This window comes from Talpa europaea (genome assembly GCF_964194135.1).
Source record: "Talpa europaea genome assembly, chromosome: 7".
In the NCBI taxonomy this organism is placed as follows: Eukaryota; Metazoa; Chordata; class Mammalia; order Eulipotyphla; family Talpidae; genus Talpa; species Talpa europaea.
In genome coordinates, this window is record NC_140074.1 from 8,041,839 (window position 1) to 8,067,215 (window position 25,377).

A 25,377-nucleotide genomic window follows, 5' to 3' on the forward strand; every position below is an offset into this window, starting at 1 on the left:
ATTTGCAGGGTTAGCGAGAAAAGAGCCAATCATTGAAGAATGGTGACATGTTTACGATCCCATCTTTTTCCCCTTTGCTTTCATTCTGTCTTTGAAATGAAATCTTTATCTTGTGGCAAGTGAATAAATATTAATAAAATCCCCGTTGACCCTTGCTCACTCTTTTGTGGCAGATAAACTCTTAAAAGTAATTGTATAGGATAATGCATATACTTGCGGCACTCAGTGTTTTAAAGGCATTTAAGGTAATTCAAAGTACTGCTTAGAAGTGCTTCTTTTCCTGAGAGCACATAGACAATCCTGTCCCCGCAGAAGCTGCCTGGCCGGCATGCCTGGCCTGGCCTGTGAGCTGTGACGAGCGTGCTGTGCTATCTGCATTATGTTACTAAATCGTTAGTAACTCACTTGTTTAAATTGCTGAAGGTGGCTCTACCCTGGCCTTGTTAGGTAACTAGACGGTATCGTCCTATACTGAGCCCAGTGGAGCTCGGGGGCATCCTATGCTGAGTGGGGGACCTACACCTGTTGCTGGGGTCCACCTTTTTGCTAGAAGATTGACTGGATAAGACACCTTTCTCTAAAGATTAGTAATTTTAGGGTTTCTTCTGAGGGTGATACAATACAGGTGATTTAGGACTTAGCACTTGTTTAACCAAATACTTCACCTTCCTCTGAACTACAATGTTTTAAGGGCATTAGTAACATCAATTTTAGACTTTTCTGACAGTGTAGACTGCTTCTCTTGGTTTATAATAAAGCAGTCAGCCGTAAGAACAGAGATTATATAAAAACTGAGGAGTAGCTGACGGGTAGGAATTTTTATCCAGGCAACGATGGAAAGAGACAGTGATATGTAATGCTGGGGACCGGGTTCCTCTGACTCACTGGAGGAAACCGCCTGATTCACGCTGTGACTCCACTGTGTGGGCCTGCCTCGGAGGAGGCCATTACTTCCCACATTTAAAAAATGTATTCATGTTACCTTCATCAGATCATTCCTAATGTCTTAGTGCTTTCACCTGTGAATCTAAGCCAGGGATCTACTTTAGTAGAAGCTGCACCTTATTCACCCCGCTGCCCAGTGCCTGGCTCATGCATGGCAGTGAATGTTATCTACAGGACCGGTGGATTTGATGTTCCCCAGGGCTGGCCCATCCTGACCATGTGAAACAGCCAATCAAAGGGACAGTACATGTGCTAGCAATGCTGTCAACCTCACTGTTCCCTGGAGGATTTTTCCCGAAAAGTCCTTACTGGTGTAGTATGTCACACAGGCCTGGACTCGGCCCTGATTACTTTGTGACTCTGGGACCCTGTGCCAGTCTGGGCCTGTCTGTCTCCTCACTTGTCATCTGGGGATATAGTGGTAGCCACTTAATAAGGTGACAGTGAGGAATAGGTAAGCAAGTGCATGCGGGGCTGTGCTTGGTCATTCCAGAGTAAGCGGTATCTCTGCGAGGACTGCGCGGCTATTTTGTGTCTCACCAGTCACACAGCCACAACGCTACTCCCAGCTAGGGGGATCCTGAGGACAGGCTATACTCGGTTCACGGGGGTGACAGTAAGTCAGTGTAATGAGTTTTGTACGAAGAAATTGGCTTTCCTCAGCCAGGCCAGGTCAGCTACAAGGTGAACGCACAGCAGAGGTTTTCCTCGGAGTAGGAGAAGCCGGCGGGGAAGACAGATGCCCGTGGCAGAATGAAGCAAGGGGAAGGGCTGCTTGTGGCGCTCGCATTCCTGCTTTATGTTCCTCAAAACCCTCAGCTTCATTTCCAAAACATTTTGGGAAAACCTCTTGGTGAGAGAGATACTCCCTTGTGAAAGGTAACTTGAGAGCATTTCCTGCCTGTGTGTTGCCGGCTCTCTAGCTCGAGGTCCTGCTTCGTCCCCAAAGGAGACTTTGAACATTAGCAGCCTCGAACAATCTCTCGTCTTATCACTTATTTGAACATTCCCTGCACAGGGTCACTCTTGGATGTGGTGCTCTGGGCAATCTCACCCCAAAATGCTTCCCTTCCTTTATTTAACCTCTGACCTGTGAAAACAAGAGTTAATCAAGAGTTCTAAGGCAGCTAAGAGGAAGGGGAAGTGTTTGGTTACAAATTAAATATGAACAAGTCATAAGTCATAAATCCCCAATAGTGCTACCAGTTGTATGTCTCAAGTTGCATGTGGTACAGAGTGTTTGGGTTATAAATTCAAGTTCAGGGCTCTCTGATTGCTTGGGGGGGGGGGGTAGGTGCTACGTTAGTTTTCTTTTGGCCTAAAACGTTTTGCCTTCTAAAACACTGCTGTTTTTGGACCAGCTACAGGCATATCCTCCTTGTTCTCTGTGTGCCTCTCTCCTTCCTTCCTTTACCTGCCTGCCTGCTGGTGTTGATGGGTGTGCTGTTCCTGAGAACTAAGACAGAACTGCTTTCCTGAAAGAAGTTAAGCATATGGAAAAAGTTGCCGAGGCCAGGCATTGAAGCATAGAGCGTAAATGGGTTTAAGAGACAGCCAGACACTTTTATAGAGAGATTTGCGATTGAGTGATATAACATGCAGGCAGAGATCTGGGGTGGAAATGAACTTAAATGAGTGCTATTCATGGAAAACTGATGCCCTGTCCAATCTAGCATTTCCTTAATTGTCACCATAAGCATGCATTTAAAGCTTTATACTTGAAATTAAAAAAGATAACACAGTCTGTTTAAGACTCCGTGACACAGGCCATGGTTTCCCTAGATAAGTTCTTAAAAACTGCACATTGAAGAGAGCAGAGGCAGTGGGTCTTGACATGAGGCACTGGAAACTTAAAATATATTTCCTGCCATGTTTGATCAAAACATTTGAAAGCGAGCTATTTATATTTGTGTTTCTGAATATAACACGCACACTAATTCCTAAAGCAATAAAGAGCTGACACATGACTAGTGTCCCTGGAGCTGGCAAAGTAAGAAAACATGCTGGATTGTTGGGAGGCAGCCAGAGTCAGATTGCTCAGAACACGCAGAGTTGAGGGCTTGGGAGGCAAGCTTTCATCTCAGGACTTTACAGTGAGAACCACGCGGTAAGAATTTTGAATCCTGATCTCAGGAAGGATCGTTCTACTTGATCCTACTGTACAGCTGGTAATGTGTTGTGCCGAGCGAGTGGGGCTTAGAGATCACGCTGGACCAGTTTTGTGTCTAAGCTGTGCTGTCAGTGGTCGGGTTGTCCTAAAGCAGTCACCTCCTTTCTCTGAGACTCAAGTTTTCTCATCCATAAAATACAAAGGTAATTCCCAGTGCTTGAGTTGTAAAGAACAATGTTTCAAAGCACCTCAGACTTGGTAAATGTTCCATTCCCCCCTTTTCTCTTAGCTCCCACTCCCCAGCTCTAAAATGAGGAAACTCTTTCTGACCTCAGTGGGATAATTGATTTTGTTTATGCCGGAAAGTAGCGCCGGGCCTCTTGTGTAGCCATCTCTTCCCTTTGTTGCTGGTTTTCTTTTCTCTTTTTTTTCCCCAGTAGACAATGTATTTCTCTCTTAGTCTATGAAAGCTTCCATAAGGTGGATGTTGGTTAGAACCTCACTAACCTATTACATCATATTACAGGAGTAATTTCACCCACAGAATAAGGTGCTCTGAATGGGGAAAAACTTGCAGGTGTGAATGCAGGAGCCGGCAGCAGCATAAACTCAGGAAAATGATGAAAGGCCTGTGCGCTCACCCTCTCTGTGCTCAGTGGAAAATGTCTGCGGATTGCACCGAATTGTCAGTGCAGGTGTCATTACTCCAGACATCCCCTGGCCCCGACACTTCACAGGTGACAACAGAAAAGCGCCGCTGTGCTTTCCTCCTGAGCAATCTCCCTCAATCACAGTAATACCGTCGGAGAGAAGGCGCCGAAGCCACTCTCTGAAAGCAACAATTATTGCAAACCCATCCAGAGAGAAAAGAGCCTTGTTTCCAAAATCAAATCCAAGCATGTGTTTGGGTGGGTTTTTGTAAGTACAGATGATTTATGGGAAGATTTGGGTTTTTTTCCTAACACAAATTAATACTTCTACTCATTCAGTACATACAGTATGTTTTCCTGCATGGATGTAATAGGTATCACAATGAGATGTTAATTATGGGCATAAATCAGAGATGTTTTAGCTTAACTAGATACCATAAGAAACTTACCATTTGACATGAGCAGCTATGGGCAGAGCAGAATGCTCAGATCAAGCAAGACTGGCTGCTGGAAAGGGGTGACTTTTTCCTCTTATTTTGGTTCCTTTGACTTTTGATCTTGGTGATAAGAGGGGGATCATATTAGGAAAAAGCACCCTGTCCAGGCATAGGGATGGCGCTCTCCCACGTGCAGCTAGGCAGGGGGAGATGGTCTTTCACACCCAGAGGAGAAACGTGGCTGAGACCACAGCTGGTGACAGAGCCCACACCCAGACCCAGGGGTTCTCTTGGCTTTGTGGCCTGTGGAAAAGTGATCAACAAAGTGTGGCTTCCTGTGGGAGGGCTTCGCAGGGCCTCTCCCCTGCTCCCTTGCGGGGCCTCTTGTAACACTGACCCGTACTGCTGACATCCTCAGGTCTGCAGCCCTCAGACTGGGAGCTTCCCAGTGCTGGGCCTGGGGTCTTTCTCTGCATACCTCAAAGGCTTGTGATGGGTGGGTCTCAATAAATGTGGAGGAGTTTGTGGTGAGATGTGTGATTGACGGCAGTGTTTGATGAGTGATCTGAATGATCTGGAAGTGTGTGCTGTTTGAACTGTAAACACCTCCTGCATTTTAAATTCCAGAGAAATGATCACTGAAGCTGCTTGTACATATGGTGCGCTTTCCTCATGGGGGCTGGGGGCCTGAGGCGGCAGTTTGAGCACTGTAAACCTTCACACACAAGTTGTGTTTTGTTGTGTTTACAGGTGAGAAGGAGTGTTGGTTAAATAGACTTGGGGAGAAGATGTGTCCAATGGAAGGCAGGGTGGTTGGGATCTCAGGCTTCCCTTCATCCCATCTCCAGGCGGGGAGGCTGCAGGGAAGGCATGAGAGGAGGGAATGGAAAACCCCTGTTGGAGCTTTTCTCTTCGGTAAGTTTGGGAAGAACAGTAGGAGAGCAGGAGGAAGTTAGAGTATGGGAGAAGGAAGTTGAGTTTGGAGCAGACTCTAGGGGAACCATGGGGCCTTGCTCTATGCTGATACTTGCGCAGACTCCAGCCGTCCATTGGCAGGGATGGTTGCTAGTTCTGGTTTATTCTCCTGACCAAAATGCTGCCTCTTACTCTGGAGCCCCCTCTTCCATTGAGAGTTGGTTGACTCTGACTATTACCCTGGTGGCAGTGGCTTTAGAGACTTCAGAGGTGAGTTGGTACATCAGGGGATGTTCTGGCTCACTGAATGTCTAGCGGGGACCAGCACTCATTCCAGAGGAGACCGTCATTGCACCATGTTGGTCTTTGCTCTCGTGGAGCCAACATTGATGGAGAAGACAGACAATCTTCTCTTATAAGTGATGGTACGTCTTAATGTAAGGTAAGCCCAGGAGGGTCTCATATTTGGCTGGGGGGGATGTATCTTTTTAAGTGGGAACCAAAATTTTATACCTGTGGGGGAAGCTTACTAGGATTCTATTAAAAAAAAAAACCCTAATATTTTGAAAATAAATTTATAGTGACAAAATTTAGCTTTTATTCCAACAATGCATGACTCCTTAAATAATGAGTCAGGTGGTTTTAGGGGATGGGGTTATACTTTTTCTGATATAAGAGCCCCGTCATATTGGAAACCTAATCATAAAAGGAGCCATTTTTCCAAAAGCACCAGAGGACATCCTTAGTTTCCCCAAGGCCTCTTTTAATGCTTTAACATGGAATTCATTTCCTTTGTATGTGACTACTGTGCTACCATCCTGGTTTCTCCTGATTTTCCTCTTCATCCCTTGTCACCTGGCTGAATGCTGCCAGGTCATCATTAGTTGGTTACTCAGCCTCAACTCTGAGCAGGTGTCCGGCTTCATGAGATCCCATGTCCTTTGCTAGGGTTGTAGTTGTGTTTGCATTTTATTGTAGATATTTGACCAGCCAAGACACTGGCAGATGAGCAGGGGTGGACGCTGGGTCCAGCCAGAAGGGCTGAGTGGGAACTTAGTGTTTTAAGTAGTCACGTGGTTGGTGAAAGTTCTTGTCACATCCCCCCTGGTGACCACGGGCATGAGGGATGATTCCTAACGTGCTGGAGGAAACTTTGGCCCAGACTCCGGGAATTAGCGTGTGCCACCCCAAGCTGAGGTTGGCAAGAAGGCTGGGCAGAGTGGGGCAGGAAGAGATCTTGGGCGCCAGATTGGGTGTCTCTGTGTACGTCAGTTACACTAGCTAGTGGTCTATATCTGTAGAAGAGGAAACCGCATCTCTGAGAGACTGCTTTCCCGAGGTGTCACAGCTTGTGAGCATGGGAGCTGAGATTTACTTAGGGTTGTTTGACTCAAGTCTGTGGCCTCCCCAGGAGGACAGGCTGCTCGGCTTTTTTGAAATCTGGCAGGTTTTGGTTTTTAATATGAAAGCTTTAAATGCTGACAGCCAAACAGCCTTAACCAGGGATGCTACTCCAGCCGAAGAATCTTGGCAAAAATCTGCTGACAGAAAGTAAGAAAAGAAGGGAGCTTCTTCTAAGGGCACCCAAGATGGAGTGTTAGCACAGCTTAGGCAGTGGAAAAGTGGGGGGAAAGTGGGAAGAACCCTATTCTTAGCCCAAAACTTATCACTCTAGACATGAGTAGAACAGATCTGCCAACGGGCCCCTTTCTCCCCTGTCCCCGGAAGGCCCTCTTTCATCACAGCGTATCATGTCGTATCATGTCATCTATTTAATGTAATGTTAAAGCTTAATGATGGGGTACTTTTTATCTTATATTATCACCAGAGCGTTATGTTGATAATATAGTTTATGACTATATTATATCATCTACAGTTTTCTGTTTAGGATGGCAGAGTGGACACTGCTCTGATAAGGCTGAGCTCCACTGGGCTCTTGTGAGAGTTAAAATGAGGGGAGATAGTTACTTTCTGTGTGGTCCCAAATACAGCTGACATTTGAACAACAGTGGAGTTACATTGCAATCATCAGATCAGAAAATTAGTATTAATTTTGATACAGTACTTCCATGAACACACACACTATACACACACACACTTCAGAATCTTATGTTGTGTTTATTTATCATGTCTCTTTGTCTCTAGTCTCCTTGTTCTGAAATAGCTTCTCAATGTTTCCTAGACTTTTACTAACTTGACCGAGGCTTTTGATTCACCGACAATCCTTTTCTTGGGCTTATTTCCTCAAGGTTGTGTTCTACCTCCTTAGCAGGACTGTGGTGGGAGTGAGTTCTTTCCATTGTGTCCTGTCAGTGGGCAGACCCTCTCCTGTCCCGTTGTTTCACTAAGGTCAGGTCTTCAGGCATCTCATTCTTTCCCCCTTTGTAGTGATTAAGTAGATTGTGAAGAGCTAAAACACATTCTCTGAAATACTAAATAAGTAACCCGTCCTCATCAGACTTTAATGCACGTATTTATATCAGCATACTCATGATTTCCTACTTTCTTTATTGTAATATCATCTCTTTCTGTCATTATTCATTACGATGTTCAAGTTGTCATGGATCTTGTCAGTGGCAGCTCTTCCTTGCTGGCTCTTGTTTCCTGCTGGCCTCTCCTGTTCATGTGGTGAGCACCGCCTTGTTTCTAGCAGGGAGGTATTTCCTACCTTCAGCCCTGGAATCAGAGATTTCTTCTGGCCCCTTTTAGTGGAAAATAGTACTTAGCTGATCTAAGTTCTAAACATCTCATTGTGTTAGGCTCTCTGCTCTCAGTGGCTAGAGCTAGAAAATATACATATATGTATCCCATGTTCTACACGTATATATGCGAGCATGCATCTGTCCACCATCTGTATATCTCAGTGTCAGTCACACTAATTTCAGGCAGTTAAATCCAATTGCAGTCGACACCAAATGGCTCATTGTTCCCCCCCTGTTCATATTGCTAAGTCTTTTGGTTCCCATTTATTTACTTGGTTGATCAGTCTTGACTGTCCCCTAGTATGTAACCAGCCTCTCTCTGCTGTAACCCTTTCCTCCGTGGCTGCCTTCTTCAACCCATCTGGACGCCAACACCTTAGCAGGGCCGCCGCTGCTTCCTGCTTACTACTGACATCTTTCTCAGCTACTTGGACCCTGCCTGGCCACCCTGTGTGGAAAGCCTCCTGCTCTCTGGGCTCTGACAGCTCTCATGGGGTCCTTCTAGACGCTATTCTTGGATTCTAACACCGGTTTAGCCAGCCTCTTGCTACAGAGATGCTTTCTCTCTCCCAGGCCAGGCCCTGCCATGACTTACCCCCTCCTTACCCTGTGAGTCCAGTACTCTGAGCTAGGCCACCTCCTGTGTGGACCCCTGTCTCGCCTTGCTCTGGCTATCCCTTAGCCGGGATCACCCTTACCCTCAGTGAGCTCCAACACTCTGTGCCAGGTGGCACCTCCCTCAGTGTGGCCAGCCACTGCCAGCTTTGTAATGGTTTTCTATTTTAATACTCGTGACACTGAAGAGGTATGACATTTCTACGAGGTCAGTCCTGTGTAGGCACACACACACAGCACCACAGTGGAGATGATACTAGGTCAGTTACAGGTGTGCGCACACACCCCCACAATGGAATAATTATCCTGACAGTCCATTCAGTGGAGCATTGTGAGGACATCTGAGTCCTCAGATGGACTCAGTTCCTGAGTTCCTATTAAGAGTGGGCACCTCTCCAAGCTGACAGCTTTGAACGTAGACTCTTCACTCAGCTATGTCCCCCAAACTTAGGGCAGGTGATTTGTGTCTGCACATACCATGCCTGCTGTATTTTGTGGGCAATGTAAGGGCTTCTCCATGTGATTTTGACCATGGGCCATTTGGCTATATGTGCTCCTTCTGGAACCCGCCACTGTGCATCTCCCCAGGGCCTGTGACAGCTCCCTAGTGAGGCAGCGGGGCTGGGGGGAGACCCAGGCGCTGCTGGAGCTCTTCTCAAGTTGAAAACTTCCTGTTGCCTCCCATAAAGCAAAAGCCTCCAGGGACTGTCAGGCCAGGCAGGAGAGGACAGAGCCTGGGACAGAGTGACCTGTGTCAGCTTAGTGAGAGACTGGTGGATCCAGGCCAGCGCCTGGGAAGCAGACTTTTCCCGATTTGGCTTTTCCCATCAAGACCTTGCGGCTGGAGTCATGATAATGCTCCTTGGTCCTTTTATAAATCAATCCAAAAATCTAAGCTAAGTTAAGCACTTGGGAAAGATTTCAAGCTCCCCCCACCGAAACTGTTACTCCTCCTTGTGTTGGTCTCTTTCTGCCACTAGGACCGTGACCTTGTGGAGTGCGGATTCTTTGTTTCCAGCCTTTTCAGCCCCAGTCTTGGCCTGAGCCTGCCCCACGGTGACGCTCCACAGCCAGGATTCAGGGGTCTTAGGAAGGTAGCACGTGGGGCCAGCCCGAGGGCGGCAGCCCCTTTAGAGTCCAGTGGGGAGCGTGGTAATGGCCAGTTTGTTTCCTGTCTCTGGGCTGGGAAGTGGTGTTTACTCCTTGATGACAGACAAGCCCAAAATGGAGCGGAGGGTCTCCATATCCTCACCTGCAGCCTCAGGCCGACGAAGCGGCGGTGCCAGCGCTAATGAAGCAGCACAGGAAGCGCCACTGGATAAAGTTCAGCTGTGAACCCTGGCCTCCCAACAGGGGAAGGGGCTCCTTTGAAGACGAGGACAGCTGGGTTTTGGTTTCAAGACCTTAACACTGCCATCACTAGATAGCCATCTGTCAGTGCACAGGGGACCACATGTGGGCAACAGTTGTGTCCGGTCAGGCCAAAGGGGGAGAGAGATGGCTGATTTCCAGGGTAACTGCAAAGCCTCCTGTGGCCGAGGGCTCTGTAGAGCGTAGCCAAAAAGAATCAATTTGGTGAGGCTGAGGCTTCTGGGAGAACTTTGCACTGTCCACTATAGGCCAGGCAGCCCCAGTATGTCACTTTGCTTCATCCTCACAACAGGGGGTCATGGAAACTTGAGGTACTGCACCTGAGCTCTGCTGACCATCAAGCCTGTCGGCCAAAGCTGCTTCCAGATAGTCCACGGACCTCAGTGACCCCAGAGCCAGCCTGCCTGTCACTTAGTCAAGTAGTCCTCCAATGAGTTCAGCTTCTCTCTCATTTACTTGAGGCCTCCATTTTCTTGCCAGGAAATCTATTCCCTTTTTGATTTTTTTCCCTCCCTTGCTGACTTACAGGGCTGGATCTAACTGGTGGTATTTTTTCTTTCAGGAAAAAAAAGAAGTGTAATTCTTGGTTAAATTTGTTTACTAAGTGTCCTCTAATCTGCGCAAGAGTTTTCCTCTGAGGGGATTTATTGTTCCTACCATAATGGCTTTTAACTTGGCTGAGGTTTATTTAACAGAATAGGAAGGGAGAAACGTATCTCCCCCCTAATCCCTCTTGAATGTTTACACAGCTCTGCCAAAGTAAATGCCGTGTAAAGTGGCGGCTGGCATTTGCTCTCTAATAGTCAACATGCAGCTGCCAGAGCTGATGGGAACATATTAACATAAGTGATAATGCTGTCATAGAAGTGAAAAGTTAAGTTGCTTATCAGTATATTTTGATAAGCTACTTAAATTTTACAGTAGCCTTGGGGGCTTTAGACAGCCGTCAGTGTCCCCTCCATTGCCTCTCACTTCATTTATTACCCTCCAAGGAACAGCTGGTAATCTGCGCGGGGCGCGGGTCCCCCTCTGCCTGCAGGATGGAGAGGTCTGGCATCGGCCTCCTCTCTGAGTCCAGATCCATCAGTGACGGATGCTGTCAGCACAGCTGGGCAGCCTGATGGGGTCGGCCAGCGCTTGGTACGCCACCCTACTCTTGTGCCCATTGGATGTCACTTTGGAAAAGTTTCTTCTGGAGAACTGAGCCAATTTAGATGATGACAGGCTTCTTGGGAGTGAGGAGCTACTCCAGCAGTTCTCTAACCCTGTGCCTTTGCTGTGAGGCTGTTTGGTTTCATGTATTCCTTCAACACTGAGCACTGTGGAGTCTCCCTGATGGCACAGGGCGTTAAAGTCTCAGCGCTATCAAGCTGTCGCCAGCCACTGCGGTTTGAGTTTGATCCCTGGCCCGGGAGCTGACCCACATGGCGCAGCAGACCTCTCTTGTCTCACCCGCTGCTCTCCTCAGCAGTGTATTTCAATAGATCTGCCTGTTCTGCTCCCCACTCTGTCTCTGGTGAATCTTCTCACGCCCCACACCTCTGGCCTGTACCCCAGTTCTTGTATGCATAAATAAATAAAGTCTTAAAAAAAAATGCTGAGCGCTGATGGTGTGCCACACTCAGTGCTTGGCCCTCGGTCCTGGAAAGACAGTGAAGAAGGATGTGGTTCTTCTCTCTGTTTGCACACAGTCTAGTCTGTTGGAAAGACATACACACACTGAATACCGCCTTGTGTGTGTGGAACATTATAAAAGGCATACAAACCACTGGGCAGCACAGAAAAGAGAGGATTAGGGCCTGGGAGGCAGAGATGGGAAGCTTTTAGGAGAAATCAGCTCAACTGGACCATGAAGTTCAGAGGGAGAAAATGGTCAAATGTGAGCAAGCTCAGTGAGGCTTGAGGATGCTTGGACATTCTTGGAGTGGGGCGGCAATGAGCGGAGTATGTATGTGGGGAAGTAGAGGGCAGCAGAGAGGCAGTGTAGGGTCTGATGGTGAAGAGCCTTGAATGCTGTGCTAAGAACTCTAGTGATGGGGCACCATTGCAGGAATTTAATCCAGTGTGCATGTTAGCAAGACCACTGTAAGAGGTTGGAGTTAAGAGTTACAAAGCTCAGGATGGGTGGAGGGCAGTGGGGCTAAGAGTTCGAGAACAATAGATATATATAGAGAATGCACTGTAGGGGCAATGTTTGATGTCATGGTCTGAGTGAATTCGGGCTTATGGGGGCCTTTGGAATGCCTTGCAGACACCAACAGTGGAAGTGTTGTGTATGTGTGTGCGTGTGGTTGTGTGTGTGCAATCATGAGAAACTTGAATATAGTAGCTTTCCTGGAAAGGGTGGTGTGGTGGGAGAGGCCTGGGGGCTATTATTCAGAGATGGTTCCTGATTGCAGAGTTGGCTTTGAATTTCTTCTCTATGAACCTGTTCTAGCTCTGAGGCACGGGAATAATTTATAATGGACATTCAATCTTCTGTCTTCACAGGCAATTTCTTAAAATCCTAGAAATAATTAGCATCTTACCAGTCTGTGTTTCCAGCACAGCCTACGAGAGGAAGAACTGTTCAGGATGTAGAGGGAGACTGAAATGTACCAGTCTCAAATTAACTCCTACTTAAAGTTTTTGACCTGCATACTAATGTTTTGCCTGTTTCCTCTTCTTTCCTCAGTTATCTTCCCTGGTTCGAAGTATTTTATAAGCTCCTTAACATCTTGGCGGATTACACGACAAAAGGACAGGTATTTGCCTTTTATTTTATTCTTTTTAATGAGTAAACTTTAACTTTTAACTTTTGTTTGTGATTATAAAAAAGCAGTGCATGCCTTATATTTCACCAAAATGTTGGCCAAAAAAATAATGCATGCCCATTCTAGAAAGTTTGGGAAATTAAGATATTAGTAGGAAGAAAGAGAAAAATCACTTCTAAGAGCGTTCCCCGCTCCCTCGTTAAGGTAAGTATTAATGGCATTTGGGGATATACTTGTCCTTTACTTTTTGAGTTAAATAATCAATAGACTCTTGGCACTCACTCAGCTAATATTCACAATATCTAATATTCTCCAGCAGCCATAGAAAGTTCATGACATGTATTAAATTATAATTTTGCTGAGGCACAAATTCGTATTTCTTGTGTCATGCTGCAAAGCTGGGATTTGTGAGTAAAACACTTAACTGGCAAGTGACCCAGCCAGCTGTCCCGAGTTCCTATTTCAGTAGGGCTTTGTTGTGTTTTTACAGTAATTTTTAAGGGTCTGAAAATTAAAAGTTCAGCTGAACATCCCTGGACTTTCGGGAGAAATGGTGTGCTGAATTATCTCTGGGGATGTTGGGGGAGAAGCTGGAGCTGTGCTAGGACTTCTGCAGTTCATGTATCAGGTGTCATGAAAGCAGCACTCCCCCCAACCCCCCCACATGTAAAAACATTGTAAATATTTTTGTGGCTATATAGCATGATGCCATGTACCCTGACTTACTGAAACATTTGCTGATTGTTGGGAATTTTTGTTATTTGGGATTCTTTTCACTATTTTAACTACAGCCTTTAGCATTTTTGTGCAATAAAGCATTTTCTTCATTTTGAATTATTTCCTTAAAAGGAGAATCGCAGATGGGCTATTGTAAGGCCAGTGGGCAGCAACATTTTAAAACATTTGCCCAACTGCTTTCCCAAAACACAGTACTGTTTTCTTTTCTTTTGCATTCTTTTGTTTGTTTTGTTTTAGTAGGCTTTTTTTTTTTAAAGGATACCCCTTGCTAGCAATGTCGCAGAGTACCTCAATCACCTTATTCTCCAGGTATCTCTGGTCGAATTCATTGTGTATTTGACAAGTGAAAGTTTCATCCTTTTAGCTGCATTTCTTTGATTATTAGTGAGTGGAATATTTGTCCTTTCATGTAACTTCTTATATTTTCCCTTTTGTAAATGACCTAACACACTTTTTAATGAAAGTGGTCCATTATTAGTAAATGTTAAAGACATTTTCCCTCTTGTATTTTCCACAGAGTATTAGTTCTGAGAAATGCTTCACAAAAAAAGGGGCCATAGCTAAGTAATACTGGACTGGGGAGCAGGAAACTGCATTATGTTTTGTCTCCTCAAGATTCTTCCCCAGGCTCTGAGGGGTTCTGTGGTGGAGACACCGGGTGCTCCAGTCTCCCCCCTCACATTACCCCCAATGCTTTTTTCTTTTTTAAAGGGCCTAATTGACTTTATCAAACAGTTCATGAGTTGAGTGGCACCCCCTCTAGCAGGTAGGAAGATGTTTCCCCAAACCCTTTTTACTTCCTAAGAAATACTGGCATTCTGACATTAGTGTTTTTCCTGAAACATACCTTGGAAAATGCTATTTTGGAGGAAAGGTAGAAATTGTGTGTGTAGCAGATAAATCTTTCCTTCAAGTTAAATTTACTCACTAGCGTATTTCAGAGGCCGCAGTGAACTGAAGGAGTAACTGAAAGAAAAGGTTCCCAAGATCACTACACTCCTGAAAGGAAGCTTGGGGACCAGGGAGTTCTGTCATGAAAGAAGTGATTTTCTCTTTGAGGAATGAGTCAGGAGGTCACCTTGGGTCTGTTCATCGATTTCTGATTCACAGTTCACTTTAGTGAAACATCCAGGTTTCCACTCAACTCCAAGTGAGGTCTCCAGGATATGGAGTTGTATTAACATGTGGGCTCTCGACAGTTTTAGCATTAGAAATTAACTGATTTTTTTCCCCCACATTGATGCTCCAGTCAGTTAAAAATAACTAACATGGTAGATTTTTAAAAACATGCCTCATGTTGTGGGAGAGGCTGTGTGGGTGCAACCTACACGCTGGGGAGAAAGACTGTAACCCTGTCATGCAGGCACCCCAAGCCCGGCCATGGCCCCCTAACATCCTGCCTCTTGGAATGCTGGAGACTGAGATCAGTGATGTTTCAGTGGAGTCGGTTTTCTCTGTACCCACAACTCTTTTTACCAAATGTATTTCGGTTAAAGAAATTCTGACAAAGATTATCTCCACCTTAGGCTCTCCACCTACATCTGGTTCAGTTGTTTGCAAGGTCAAGGTACGGGTCATCATGTTAGAATGGGAGCAAAGAGCTTTTATAACAAAAACAGAAGCCCCTTCCCAAGTTCAGAAGCCACTGAGAAGGTCCAGCAAGGTCGTTTCTCCTTAGAGGAAGGAAGGCCATAGGGGGAGCTCAGTGTGGAGTGTAGGATCATCTGTGTATGAGGGTGTCTGTCTGGGTCATCGACCCAACATGGTGATCAGACCCTGACTGGGGCAACAAGGCCTCCCCGTGGAAGGGGTGGCAGGAGGTCAGGAGGACCTTTGAGCCAGAGCAGCCTGGCTGAGGGTGTCTGTGAGATGAGGTAGTTGTTCCTGAGGGACAAAGGTGGCAGCAGCTCGGTACCAAATGTCTGGACTCAAGTGGGACCCACGTGGATCCCAGCAGTGGCCCAGCCCTGGGGTGTGGAGCCCGGGGTGCAGATGACATGTTTGTTTGCAGGGGTTGGGAGAACTGGGGGCCGAGGGGATGAATAGTAATGGTGCCTGGCATTGGACGTTAGTATCCAGGCAAGGCCAAGAGGACATGTGGGTGGATAGGGAGGTAGGGGCAGTGATCAAAGATTGTAAGTAAATATATTAGGAAAGTAGGTGTGAGTTTCTTCACCTTTGTAGAATATAGTTACAAGTATGTAAAGGGAGGAAATGAGAATGATTCCTGTACTGGGTTAGAATGGAGCTAATTGGTATGAACCTGTGGCTTTTAATATATGTGACAGATGTAAAAATAGAGGTGTAAGTGTGTGTTGCGGGTCTCTGTGTGGATTATATTCTCTGGCTCTTTTCTGTGAAAGGTCCTGGGCTTGGCAATACCAAGTAGCAATGAGCACACCTAGTGCCCAGATCTTGGTTTCTAATTACTGTCTCCCACTAAATAGCATCAGAACTCTCTGAAGAAATGTCTGTGTCCAAGGCTGGCACTCAGAAAGCAAAAGGTCACCCTGGACTATCTTCTTGTGCCAAAAAGTAAGGAAGTACTCAAAATACTGGGGACATGCCAGGAAGGCACAAAAATGTCTTGAAGTGGCAGGGCCCCCACTGGTCATATCTGGTACAATTTGAGCATCAAATAATGATAGCAAAGGATTATAAGCCATGGATTAAAAGAGGAAACAATGTGTCCCTGTTAAACATAGATAATTAAATAGATCAATTGAAAGGTCGATGAGGAATGGTATATTTACATGAAGTATCACTGCACAAAATGCTTTCCAAACACAAAATGGGTGACCACAACACAGAGACATCAGATGCGTTAATCAAATGATCAGAGCGTGCTGTGTCAGTAAGGGGATGAACTGAAATCAGAATCAATAGAAAACATCAGACACTTGAGGGTCTGCAGGGTGACCGGTCTAACGGTCAAGGTCATCGAGGGAAGACTAAGGAATTGTCCCAAGCTGGCAGAACTGGGAGTCCTGATGGCCATAGGCAATAGGTGATTCTGAACTGGATCACTTTTCTGTCAAGGATTTCTGTCAAGTGTGTTATTGACACACTTGACAGAACTTGATGGGATCTGAGGATTAAGTGGTTATGTATCTAATGTTAATTTCCTGAGTTTGTGGATTAATTGTGGTTATGTAGGAGAATGGCCTTTTTGTTTCTGGGTAGATGGGGTGTAATGTTGACAACTCTGAAACAGCTTAAGACATAAAATGTCTTTTTTCCTGGCCTACAGATATTCCGTAAATTTGAAATTGTTTGAGAATCTCAGATTTACAGATTAAAATTAAACACGTGCAAAAATGCTCACACACTTTCATTTCTCTCTGAAATATGTAACTGATCAGCGTTCAGAGTGAAACCACCTTTTCATCAGGGCTCATCCTTTTGTCTCCTGAATTCACTATCAAGGACAGCTGTGGAGGTGCGGGTTGGGGAGGGGGCAGTGGTGGGGGATGGAGGGAGGGCGTTTGAATGCAGAAAACCTGCGTTGAGATCCTGGCCATGCAATTTAGTGACTGGCCGATTCGGGCAAGTTGCTTCACCCTTTGGAGCCTTCAGTGTTCAATCTGTAAAGTGGGGTAGTTGGGAGGATCAAAGAGATAATAAGTGGATACATGTGTTAGCTTATCACTGGTATATTAGCACAGAGAACTCCACAGGGTGGGAGAATGGGCTTTTGGCTAATTCTGTAAGCAGTGTTCTTTTGAGCATTTTAAAGGTGAATCTGTTTTCAATCGAACAATTTGCACTGCTTTGTACTTCATTCTTTGGCTCAGTTTCACTAATTAAAATGCACAGCCACCATCCTATATCACAGGCTGTTGTACGTAGTTCATTTTTAACTTTCCATAATTGGATGCTGCCGTGTGTATCCAGTGAACACTCAATAAAATTAATTGAGGGTAATGATGAAGACGAGATCTATAGTGTCATCGTTATTTCTCCCCACCACCCCCGCCCTGTGAGCTAGGGTTGTTTGCATTTAAAAGTTGTTGCTATGGAGTTGAGAGGATAGATTTGCTGGGAGCTTATGGTATACGATCCATAAAAGGCGGTCATGGTAGGTGTCTCGCTGAGTAGAAAATGTCAAACTTGGTGTGGGAGGCTCTGTTGGCTCTTACATGGAGCCAGAAGCAGTGGCTTTGTCCAACCCTCCTTGAATATCAAACTATTTCTGTCCTGGGGCCAGCCCCTCCCCAGCCCCCTCAGTCATGAGGGCCCCAGCTCACTATGTGCCCAGATCTCCCTGCAGGTCTCTGGCAAAGGGCTCAGCCTTCCATCACTTAGGCCTTTTCTTTCTTTCAGGAAAGTCAGTGGAATGAACTTCTTGAAACGCTGCATAAACTTCCCATCCCTGACCCGGGAGTGTCTGTTCATCTCAGTGTGGTAAGTGGGGAGCAGACCAACCAGCCCTGAGAAACCATGTCATTATCCACAGCAAGAAAGAGCCCAGCAGGATGGTCTTTGTCATCTGCATCTTCCCCACCACAACCCCATGTATTCAGATATCCTGGGCTCCAGGCGGGGGGGGGACTTCCCAGTTGTTACCCCATTACCTGGATGGCAGATACTCGGACTGGAATAAGATGGCTGGCTCCTATCTGGGGTTCCCTGCCTCACACTTTGCCCCCCAGCTCTGCTATACCTGCCCCTTTCCTAAAGTTCATCCTCCCCCCTCACCCCCGGGCCTTCATTGTAGCCTCTCCCCTATGTATCAGGGGACTCCATATTCACTGTTCAGAACTCAACTCAGATTTGATTTCCAGAGAAATCCTCCCAAAGGCTTTGCTTAGGTCTTCGTCTTGCCCAAAGTGTCTTGTGCACACCATAGAACCCCATCACACCGCACTGGAATAACCCAGTTTCCTCTCTCCTCCACTGGACAGCATGCCCCTGAGGACAGAGATGGAGAATGCCTGGCACAACTCCTGCTGACAGTAATAATGGTTTCTCTGAGCGCTGTGTGCTCTAGTGTGGCAGGGTGGGACATTCTCAGATGGACACCCTTGACTAGCCGTTGGGCCTCCATGGGATATCCCCTGGTGCTGTGGTCTGAGCATGGAAAAAAGATTCTTTCAGCCTCATTAGAGCCAGGTGCTGCTCCTATTCCATGGTTATCTTGGGATTTGCCCTCTTAAAGAAATGGAGGGGGGGTTTCCATGATGATCAAGTTGAAGGCAATATTACTACCTATGGCTAATGGAGATGCCATTTATGAAGTTCCTAATTTATGCCAAGTTTTCATCTAATGTGCAAAACAACTCTACAAATAGACATTAAGATTCTCATTTCGCAGATGAGGTCTAGAGAGGAAGAGGAAGTTGCTGCCCCAAGGTTGGATGGTTAATAAGTTGGGAGATTGGGCTTTTCAAACCCAGGGCCTCTGTTCTTTCTGCTGGGCCATGAGTGCTGAAAGGAAAGAAGTAAAGGAGGAAGGAATGGAGGGACTTACAGAGGTTTTCACTCATTTTAATAGAGCCTAGGAAGAAAGGGAACCTTGTCACAGAAATTCTTAACAGGAAGGCTATCTGGAAAAGATGAAGAATGAGCTTGGACCTGCCCCAGTCAGTGCTGGGGAGCTCAGCAACCTCCCCTTTGTCCCTTTACTAAGCAGCTTGATCTCACGGCTTCAGCCCGTAATAACATCCGACAGGTAGCTGTGGTGTAGCCTGGCTGGGTCACCAGCTGCTGGGGAAGAAGGGCCACTTCTTCCCCTGAGTGCCTGCCAGGCCTCAAGGACAAGCCATGGCAGGGGCAGGAGGAGCTATTTGGGGGTGGGGGACTGTTTCGTGCCATTGGTTACTGGGAATGTTTCTGACCCCCTCTGGTCTCAGCATTTCATGGGCGATGGAGCAAGACAGAATCGCAAAGGACAGCCCGGGGGCTCCTTGGTTTTGGAATTGTGTCGGCTCACTGTTTACAATCCATTGCCTCTGTAAAGGCAGATAAGTTTTCTTTCCTCTTAACTAGGAATTCCTCTTCCACATTTCTGATTTTGAAGGACTAGTCTCATGTAGACTTTAAAACCTGAAATGTTGATAAAATGATAGTCCTGAACTCTTTGTCTTTAATCACAGGAGAATATTCTCGTACGTGATTGTAGGTGATTGAGCAATACTTATCTTATGTTAAAGTATCATTTATGGACTACCAGGCACATCACATGTCTAAACACATGTTCAGCAATTCAGAAGTAGATGTTATGATTTCTGTCTGCATGTTCAAAAATGGAGATTTTGGCTAGAAAGCAGGTATTCTGAGGTCACACTGGCTCTTAAGTGGTCAATTCAATGACCCTTGTTCTTTCTCCCTCACCGTGCCAATGTTGTGACTCTGTCACCAGTCTCGAGCTGGTAGAGAACTTGGTATTTCATGGCATCAAACATAACCTTGTATCTTATTTTTACTATTTTAATCCTCACTGTTGAGTTGAATTAATCATTAGCTAGTTTCCACGGTACATGATGTCTGTGATATTCCATAGGTAATATTTTGGCATGGAAACATAGGTTTTGGAATAATGCATCTCATTGTGTCTTTTTAAGTTATCTTTTTGTACTTTTTCTGCATTTTACTTTTTAGTTTATTATTTTCAGTGGCTTTAGCTATAATTTGCATATAAAAAACACAGGTACAACAGTCTGTTTTCATGGAAAGAGCATTGTTTTAGTTACACAGACCTGGCTTCCAACCAAGTTCTGCCATCGGCTAGCTATGACCATAACAAGTTGCTTTACCTATCTAACCCTTAATTTTCCCATTTGTAATAGGCAGAAAATACCTATCTTTAGGTTTGTTATGGAAATTAGAAATAGGATTTATAAAGTATCTTTATAAATCTTTATAAAGTACCTTTATAAATCTTTTCCATGTAGCAGGTGTTCAAGAAATATCTGTTGAACATTAGACAAGTCATTCATACTATTATTGTTGTCATTGTCATTGCTGCAATTGTCCCCTGGGCCTTTCATTTCAAGGAGCCTATAGAACTCATTCTTCTTGAGACCCACTTAATCGCGATTATCCAAGAATGGAGGAGGTGGGAGGACTTCCTGAAATGTCTCTTGGGGGTCTTAAGTTTGAACTTAGGCCATGGCTAAGCTGACCTTCTCTGCTTGTGACCTTTCCTGGCCTTTCCACAATCTGCTCTTTAATTGGCCAGCACCAGCTCTTTCCATTCCTGTGGCCATTGTCCTCTGAGTCTTTAGTAGCACAGAGGAGGTGTCATCAGTTCAGCCTGTTGTCATTTAACTCAGGGACACATGCTTGTTACGTACATACAGATACCTCATTGAAAGTTCTCTGAACAGGTCAATTTTTCAGCTCCACTGAGTCCAGCCCCCTTCCCTGGGGTCTGCACTGGAAGTCAGGAGGCTTATTTTTAGGACATGCAGTGAAGACAGAATTCCCCCACCATTAGCCGTCTATGATGGTCTGTCTCAATGCAGCAGTCCTTCAGCCGGGCTGCCCTGGGCCCTCAGGCTAGATTTTGCCCACAGCCTGTAGATGGATGTAATCTCAGGTGCAGAAATAAAATGGCAGGCTTGCTTGGGAAAGACCACTGCTGAGTGATCCTAGTGCTGTTTGGTCCCTCAATTCCATTTATTTCCTTGAACAATTGTGAAGCCCACAGCTTTCATGTGTTCATGACTCTGCAAACATTGCTTGGGAATTTAGCCTTTACCCTCTTGAAGCTTTTCACTGGTATTCCCAAAGAAGTTCACCATTCATAGAAGAGAAGTGTATCTGGCTTTAACCCAAATTTGTACAAAGAAAGTATTGGATGGACATTTCTAAGTAAAAACTGTTTCCTTATCTGAATAAGGAAATATCTTCAGATCATTTCCTGTTTTCCAAATAATGTGCCTGTTGCTCATTTTTGCAAAAATAAATTGCTTTAATTTTCTTTTCCAGCATTCTTATTTTACTGTGCCTGACACCAGAGAACTTCCCAGCATACCTGAGAATGTGAGTATTGGGAACAAAAAAATGTTTTTTTTAAATGATGGGCTGCATTTTCCATTATAAAAATAATACTTTATAAAAGCAAAACCAAGTGGAAATGATTTGAAAAGTTTAGAAAATGTACTAAGTAGTAAAGATTAGGAGGGATCATTTTCATACTAGTCAAACCTGTTAACATGTGGTCCTCATTCTAATCTTTTTAGAGTGTAGTTTTTACAAAGTTAATATCACCTAATACATAAATATTTTTTCTGTTTTCATGATAAGAATTTGTTGGCTGCATAATATTCCACTCACTATGTAGCTTACTTACCTATGTTCCCTCACTATTATATCGTTAGATGGTTTTCAGTTTTTGCTGTTGTGAAAAAAATGTTTTTATATAAAAGTTTCCATGTAAAGATTTTATTAGGGCAGATTTATCCATTTTTAAGAAGATAAAAATTGTGGGTATAGATGTGAGGCCCCCGTCCCTGTCTCTTAAAGACTTAGGAATAGTGAAGTAGTGTTTGAGAGAGAGCAGAGGTAAATGTAAATGTCTGCCTCTGAACAAGCCAAATGGCTTCTGTCTTAGCCTCTGCTTATGAGTAGATTATGCAGAATTAAATCTAGAATTGCCACCATTTGGGCACTTGATTCCTTTTTTAAAAATGTGGGAAGTATATATAACATGAAGTTTACCATCCTTAAGTACACAGTTTGGTGGTGTAAAATAAGTGCATTTACATAATTGTGCAACCATCACCACCAACCGCCCAGAACTTTTTCAACTTTCCAACTGAGACTCCATACTCTTTAGAAGAACTCCCTATTTCCCCTCTCTTTTCATCCTCTGGTAACCACTGTTCTTTCTGTCATTGAATCTGACTACTCCAGACACCTCATTTAAGTTGAATCATTCAATATTTGTCCTTTTGTGCCTGGCCTGTTTCACTTAGCATAATGACTTTGTGGTTCATCCATGAAGTATCATGTGTCAGAATCTCCTTCCTTTTTAAGACTGAATAATATAATAGGCTATACTTTGCTTATCCATCAATAAACACTGAATTGTCTCTACCTTTTGGCTGTTGTGAGAATTGTTGCTGCGAATATTGCTGGACATCTGGTTAAGTCCCTGCTTGTGGTGGTTTAGTGTATCTACCCCATTCCTTTTTAAAAGTGCAATAATAAGTGATGTATTTTTCCATAGCTACTATAGATACACAGAAATGAAATTCTTTTAAGTGTTGCCGATAGAGCAGACAAATTACAAGTGTCAAGTAATCACATTTAATTAATGAAATTAGGATGTCATGTTGTGATTTGATACCAGTCTTGATAAGTTGTGATTGGCGAGTATATTATCAATATAATCAGGCTATGGTGGAAAATATTGCTTCCTTTTTATTTAAGATTTAAGATTAAGTAAAAAATTCAAACCATATTTCTCTTTCAACAGTTGTCAATGTTTATTGAATACTACGATGTGTCAAATGATGTGTTTAGTGCTTTACCTGCATTTTCTCATGTACCTCTCTTTACAAGCTTAGGTGATACCTACTATAATTACTCTTATTTTATATTAAAAAACAGAGGCTCTAGGAATTTAAGTAATGTTCAAGAACCTACAACAAAGAAGTGGTAGAATTAGAATTCCAACCTTGGTCTTTCTGATTCTGATTTATTTTTCATCGCTTAAAATTTTTTATTAAAATAAGAGAATTATAAAATTAAAGAGAAAAGTTTCCATGTAATGGCAAGAAGAGGCCACCATGAACCAGAAAAATCTGAGAAATGTCTGCAGTGTAAGGGAGATGATATTTGATACTTGGTTGTCAGTTTAGAGTGGATGATGGAGGAGACCAAAAAGAACTAGAAAAATCCTTTAGGAAGAGTAGGAGCAGGGGAATGTTCTCATATTATTCCTTTGAAAAATTATTTTTCTTCTTTATTGGGTCCCTCTGTGGTAGGATGTTAAACTATCTGTGTTGGCCCTCTGATTTTCTTTTCTCTAGTTTGTATGTTGCTCTTTTAGTCTTCCTACTTCAACTAACTTTTCTACCCTTTTAAATTTCTTAAGTCTGCCGTCATTGTTAATATCCAAGAGCTACTTGGTGGTGTTCAATAAATTGTTCATTTTTTAAAAGGTACCTTATTTCATGGGTATAGTATTTTTTCTCATCTCTTGGAGACTTTTATTGATAGTGCTTAGAAATTGTTCTCCCTGCATTGTTTTCTTCCTTGGTGTCCATTTCTTCTATTGTTATCCTGGAGGCTTTCCTCAAGTAAGGTGCCTGTTCCCATTTGAGAGTGAGGCACTAAAAAATGAGTTGGAAGCTCTGTGTGTATGAATGGGGCTCATCACCTGGTGGGCTTCATTATGGAGGATGGATAGAGAGAGGCCTAACTACTTGCGGGTAAGTGGGAATCTCAAATGTCAGTATCAGTATATGTTTGTTTGGATGAGTCATTTTCTTTTGCTAGGGAGTGTAAGCTTCCTTATCAGTGTTCCAGCAGTTGGGTGAGGATAGCAACATTTAACATGTGTACTGTTAGGAACCCATTCCCTGTTTTTGATAGAAAAATTTATCCCCTGTCCACAGTGTGCCTGGCATACCCAGGTCTTCCAGCTCAGTTCCTTCAGAGAGTAAGCATTCTTCTTCGGGAGGGATGCCAGGAACCCATTTGAGTAGCTAAGAACTGGGAGAGACTCTCATTTTTATTGGACCATCCTCCAACCTTCAGAGTTCTGGGTCTCCAGTTTCTGAGCCATTTTGGAACTCCGGGTGTTAGTTGGAGTCAGTGCTCGGGGCCTGGACCCCTGCCCAGCGTAGCATCCAGCCTGTTCTGGGCTGCCCAGCCAGCCTCATGCAGTTACCCGCTAGTGACAGCTTGGGCCTAATAACCCATTTTCCGTTGCATGGGACTTTCTTGTATGTTGAGGGATTTTAGTGGCATCCCAAACCTCTACCACTCTATTTTGGTAACAACCCTTCTCCAGCTGTGCCAACCAAAACTGTCTCCAAGTGTTGCCACATGTCCTTGGGAGCAAATGAACCAGGGTGAGAATCTTCACTTTAGTGAGAGCATTTGCTTTCTGGCTTCTACAAATTTGACGTCCTCTCTTCCATTACTCTCTCTTCTCCTATTCTTTGGGGTTAATATCCTTTAAAATTCTTCCACTGTGATTTTCTGGAGTGGACTGAGCATGGTATCAGGAGAAAGAAAAGACATATATGTTCAATCCACCATGTTTTACTGGAGTTCTCCATAGTATTTTAACTATGCCTCTCCTGCTGATAGACATTCAGATTTTTTCTAGCATTTTGCTATTATAACGGTATAATAGAAATAATTCCCTAAGTTAGATTCATCCTTCTATTTACTTTCATTTTAAGGACTGAGAATTCCTTAAGAACTTAAATTTAAGGTATCTAGAAGTTCTGATAATGTCTTAATTTGTAAAGCCATAGTTACTGAGATTAAAAAATACTTTAGAAATTTTTTTAAAAAACCTGTCTCCTCCATTGTCCCACCTCCAATTCCTGTCTGCATAATTTTCCACCTCCCCTGGCCCCACCATTTTCCAAAAATTTGCATTCCTTTTGCTGGTTTTGCCGTGAATGAACCCGTTCCCTGTGCATGACCCATTGTCCCCTAAATCCTCCTTTGCAAACCCGTAAAAGGCTGGCCTTGTTTGTTTCTAAGTAGGAATAATAAAAACAATCTGCCAGACTCCTAATATACGTGGTTCCATTTAAATCCTTGCAGTTCCTCTGTGAGGCTGAGTGAGCCCCATTTTACATCTAGGGACCCAGGATTCACAGACCTGAGGTTCCAGCCCAGAGTCGGCTCTGAAGTGGGGTGGAGTGACCAGGTTTTTAAGGACCCAAAGCATTTTGTTTCCATTATACCCCCTACCTGCCTCCCTACAGTTGACCTTTGATATTCATGAGGAAAAAGGAAAAGAAATGATTTTTCATATCTCAAAGATGAAATGAGGCAGGAGAGCTTTTTCTCTAAGGAGACTCTGAACTTTTATTTGTGTGATTTTTGACATAGAAGCACTACTGAGCTTGAGCCATGTTGAAATTTGCATTATAATCTCTTGGTGATTTTTTTCAAGGATTAATTTAAAATGACTAAATTGCTGCATTGCAAATTGAAACAAGCAAT

At 44.2% G+C, this 25,377-nt stretch overlaps 1 protein-coding gene across 1 annotated transcript in view; it reads left to right on the top strand.

Annotated features, from left to right (window-relative positions):
- Positions 1-25,377, top strand: part of DENND1A (DENN domain containing 1A) — a gene marked incomplete at both ends in the record, with an annotated part of 451,205 nt that overhangs the window by 204,785 nt on the left and 221,043 nt on the right. Inside the window, 3 exons of the mRNA XM_084237464.1 lie at positions 12,420-12,489; positions 17,560-17,640; positions 21,169-21,222. Coding sequence (XP_084093590.1) covers positions 12,420-12,489; positions 17,560-17,640; positions 21,169-21,222 — 205 coding nt within the window. The remainder of the gene's footprint in view (positions 1-12,419; positions 12,490-17,559; positions 17,641-21,168; positions 21,223-25,377) is intronic.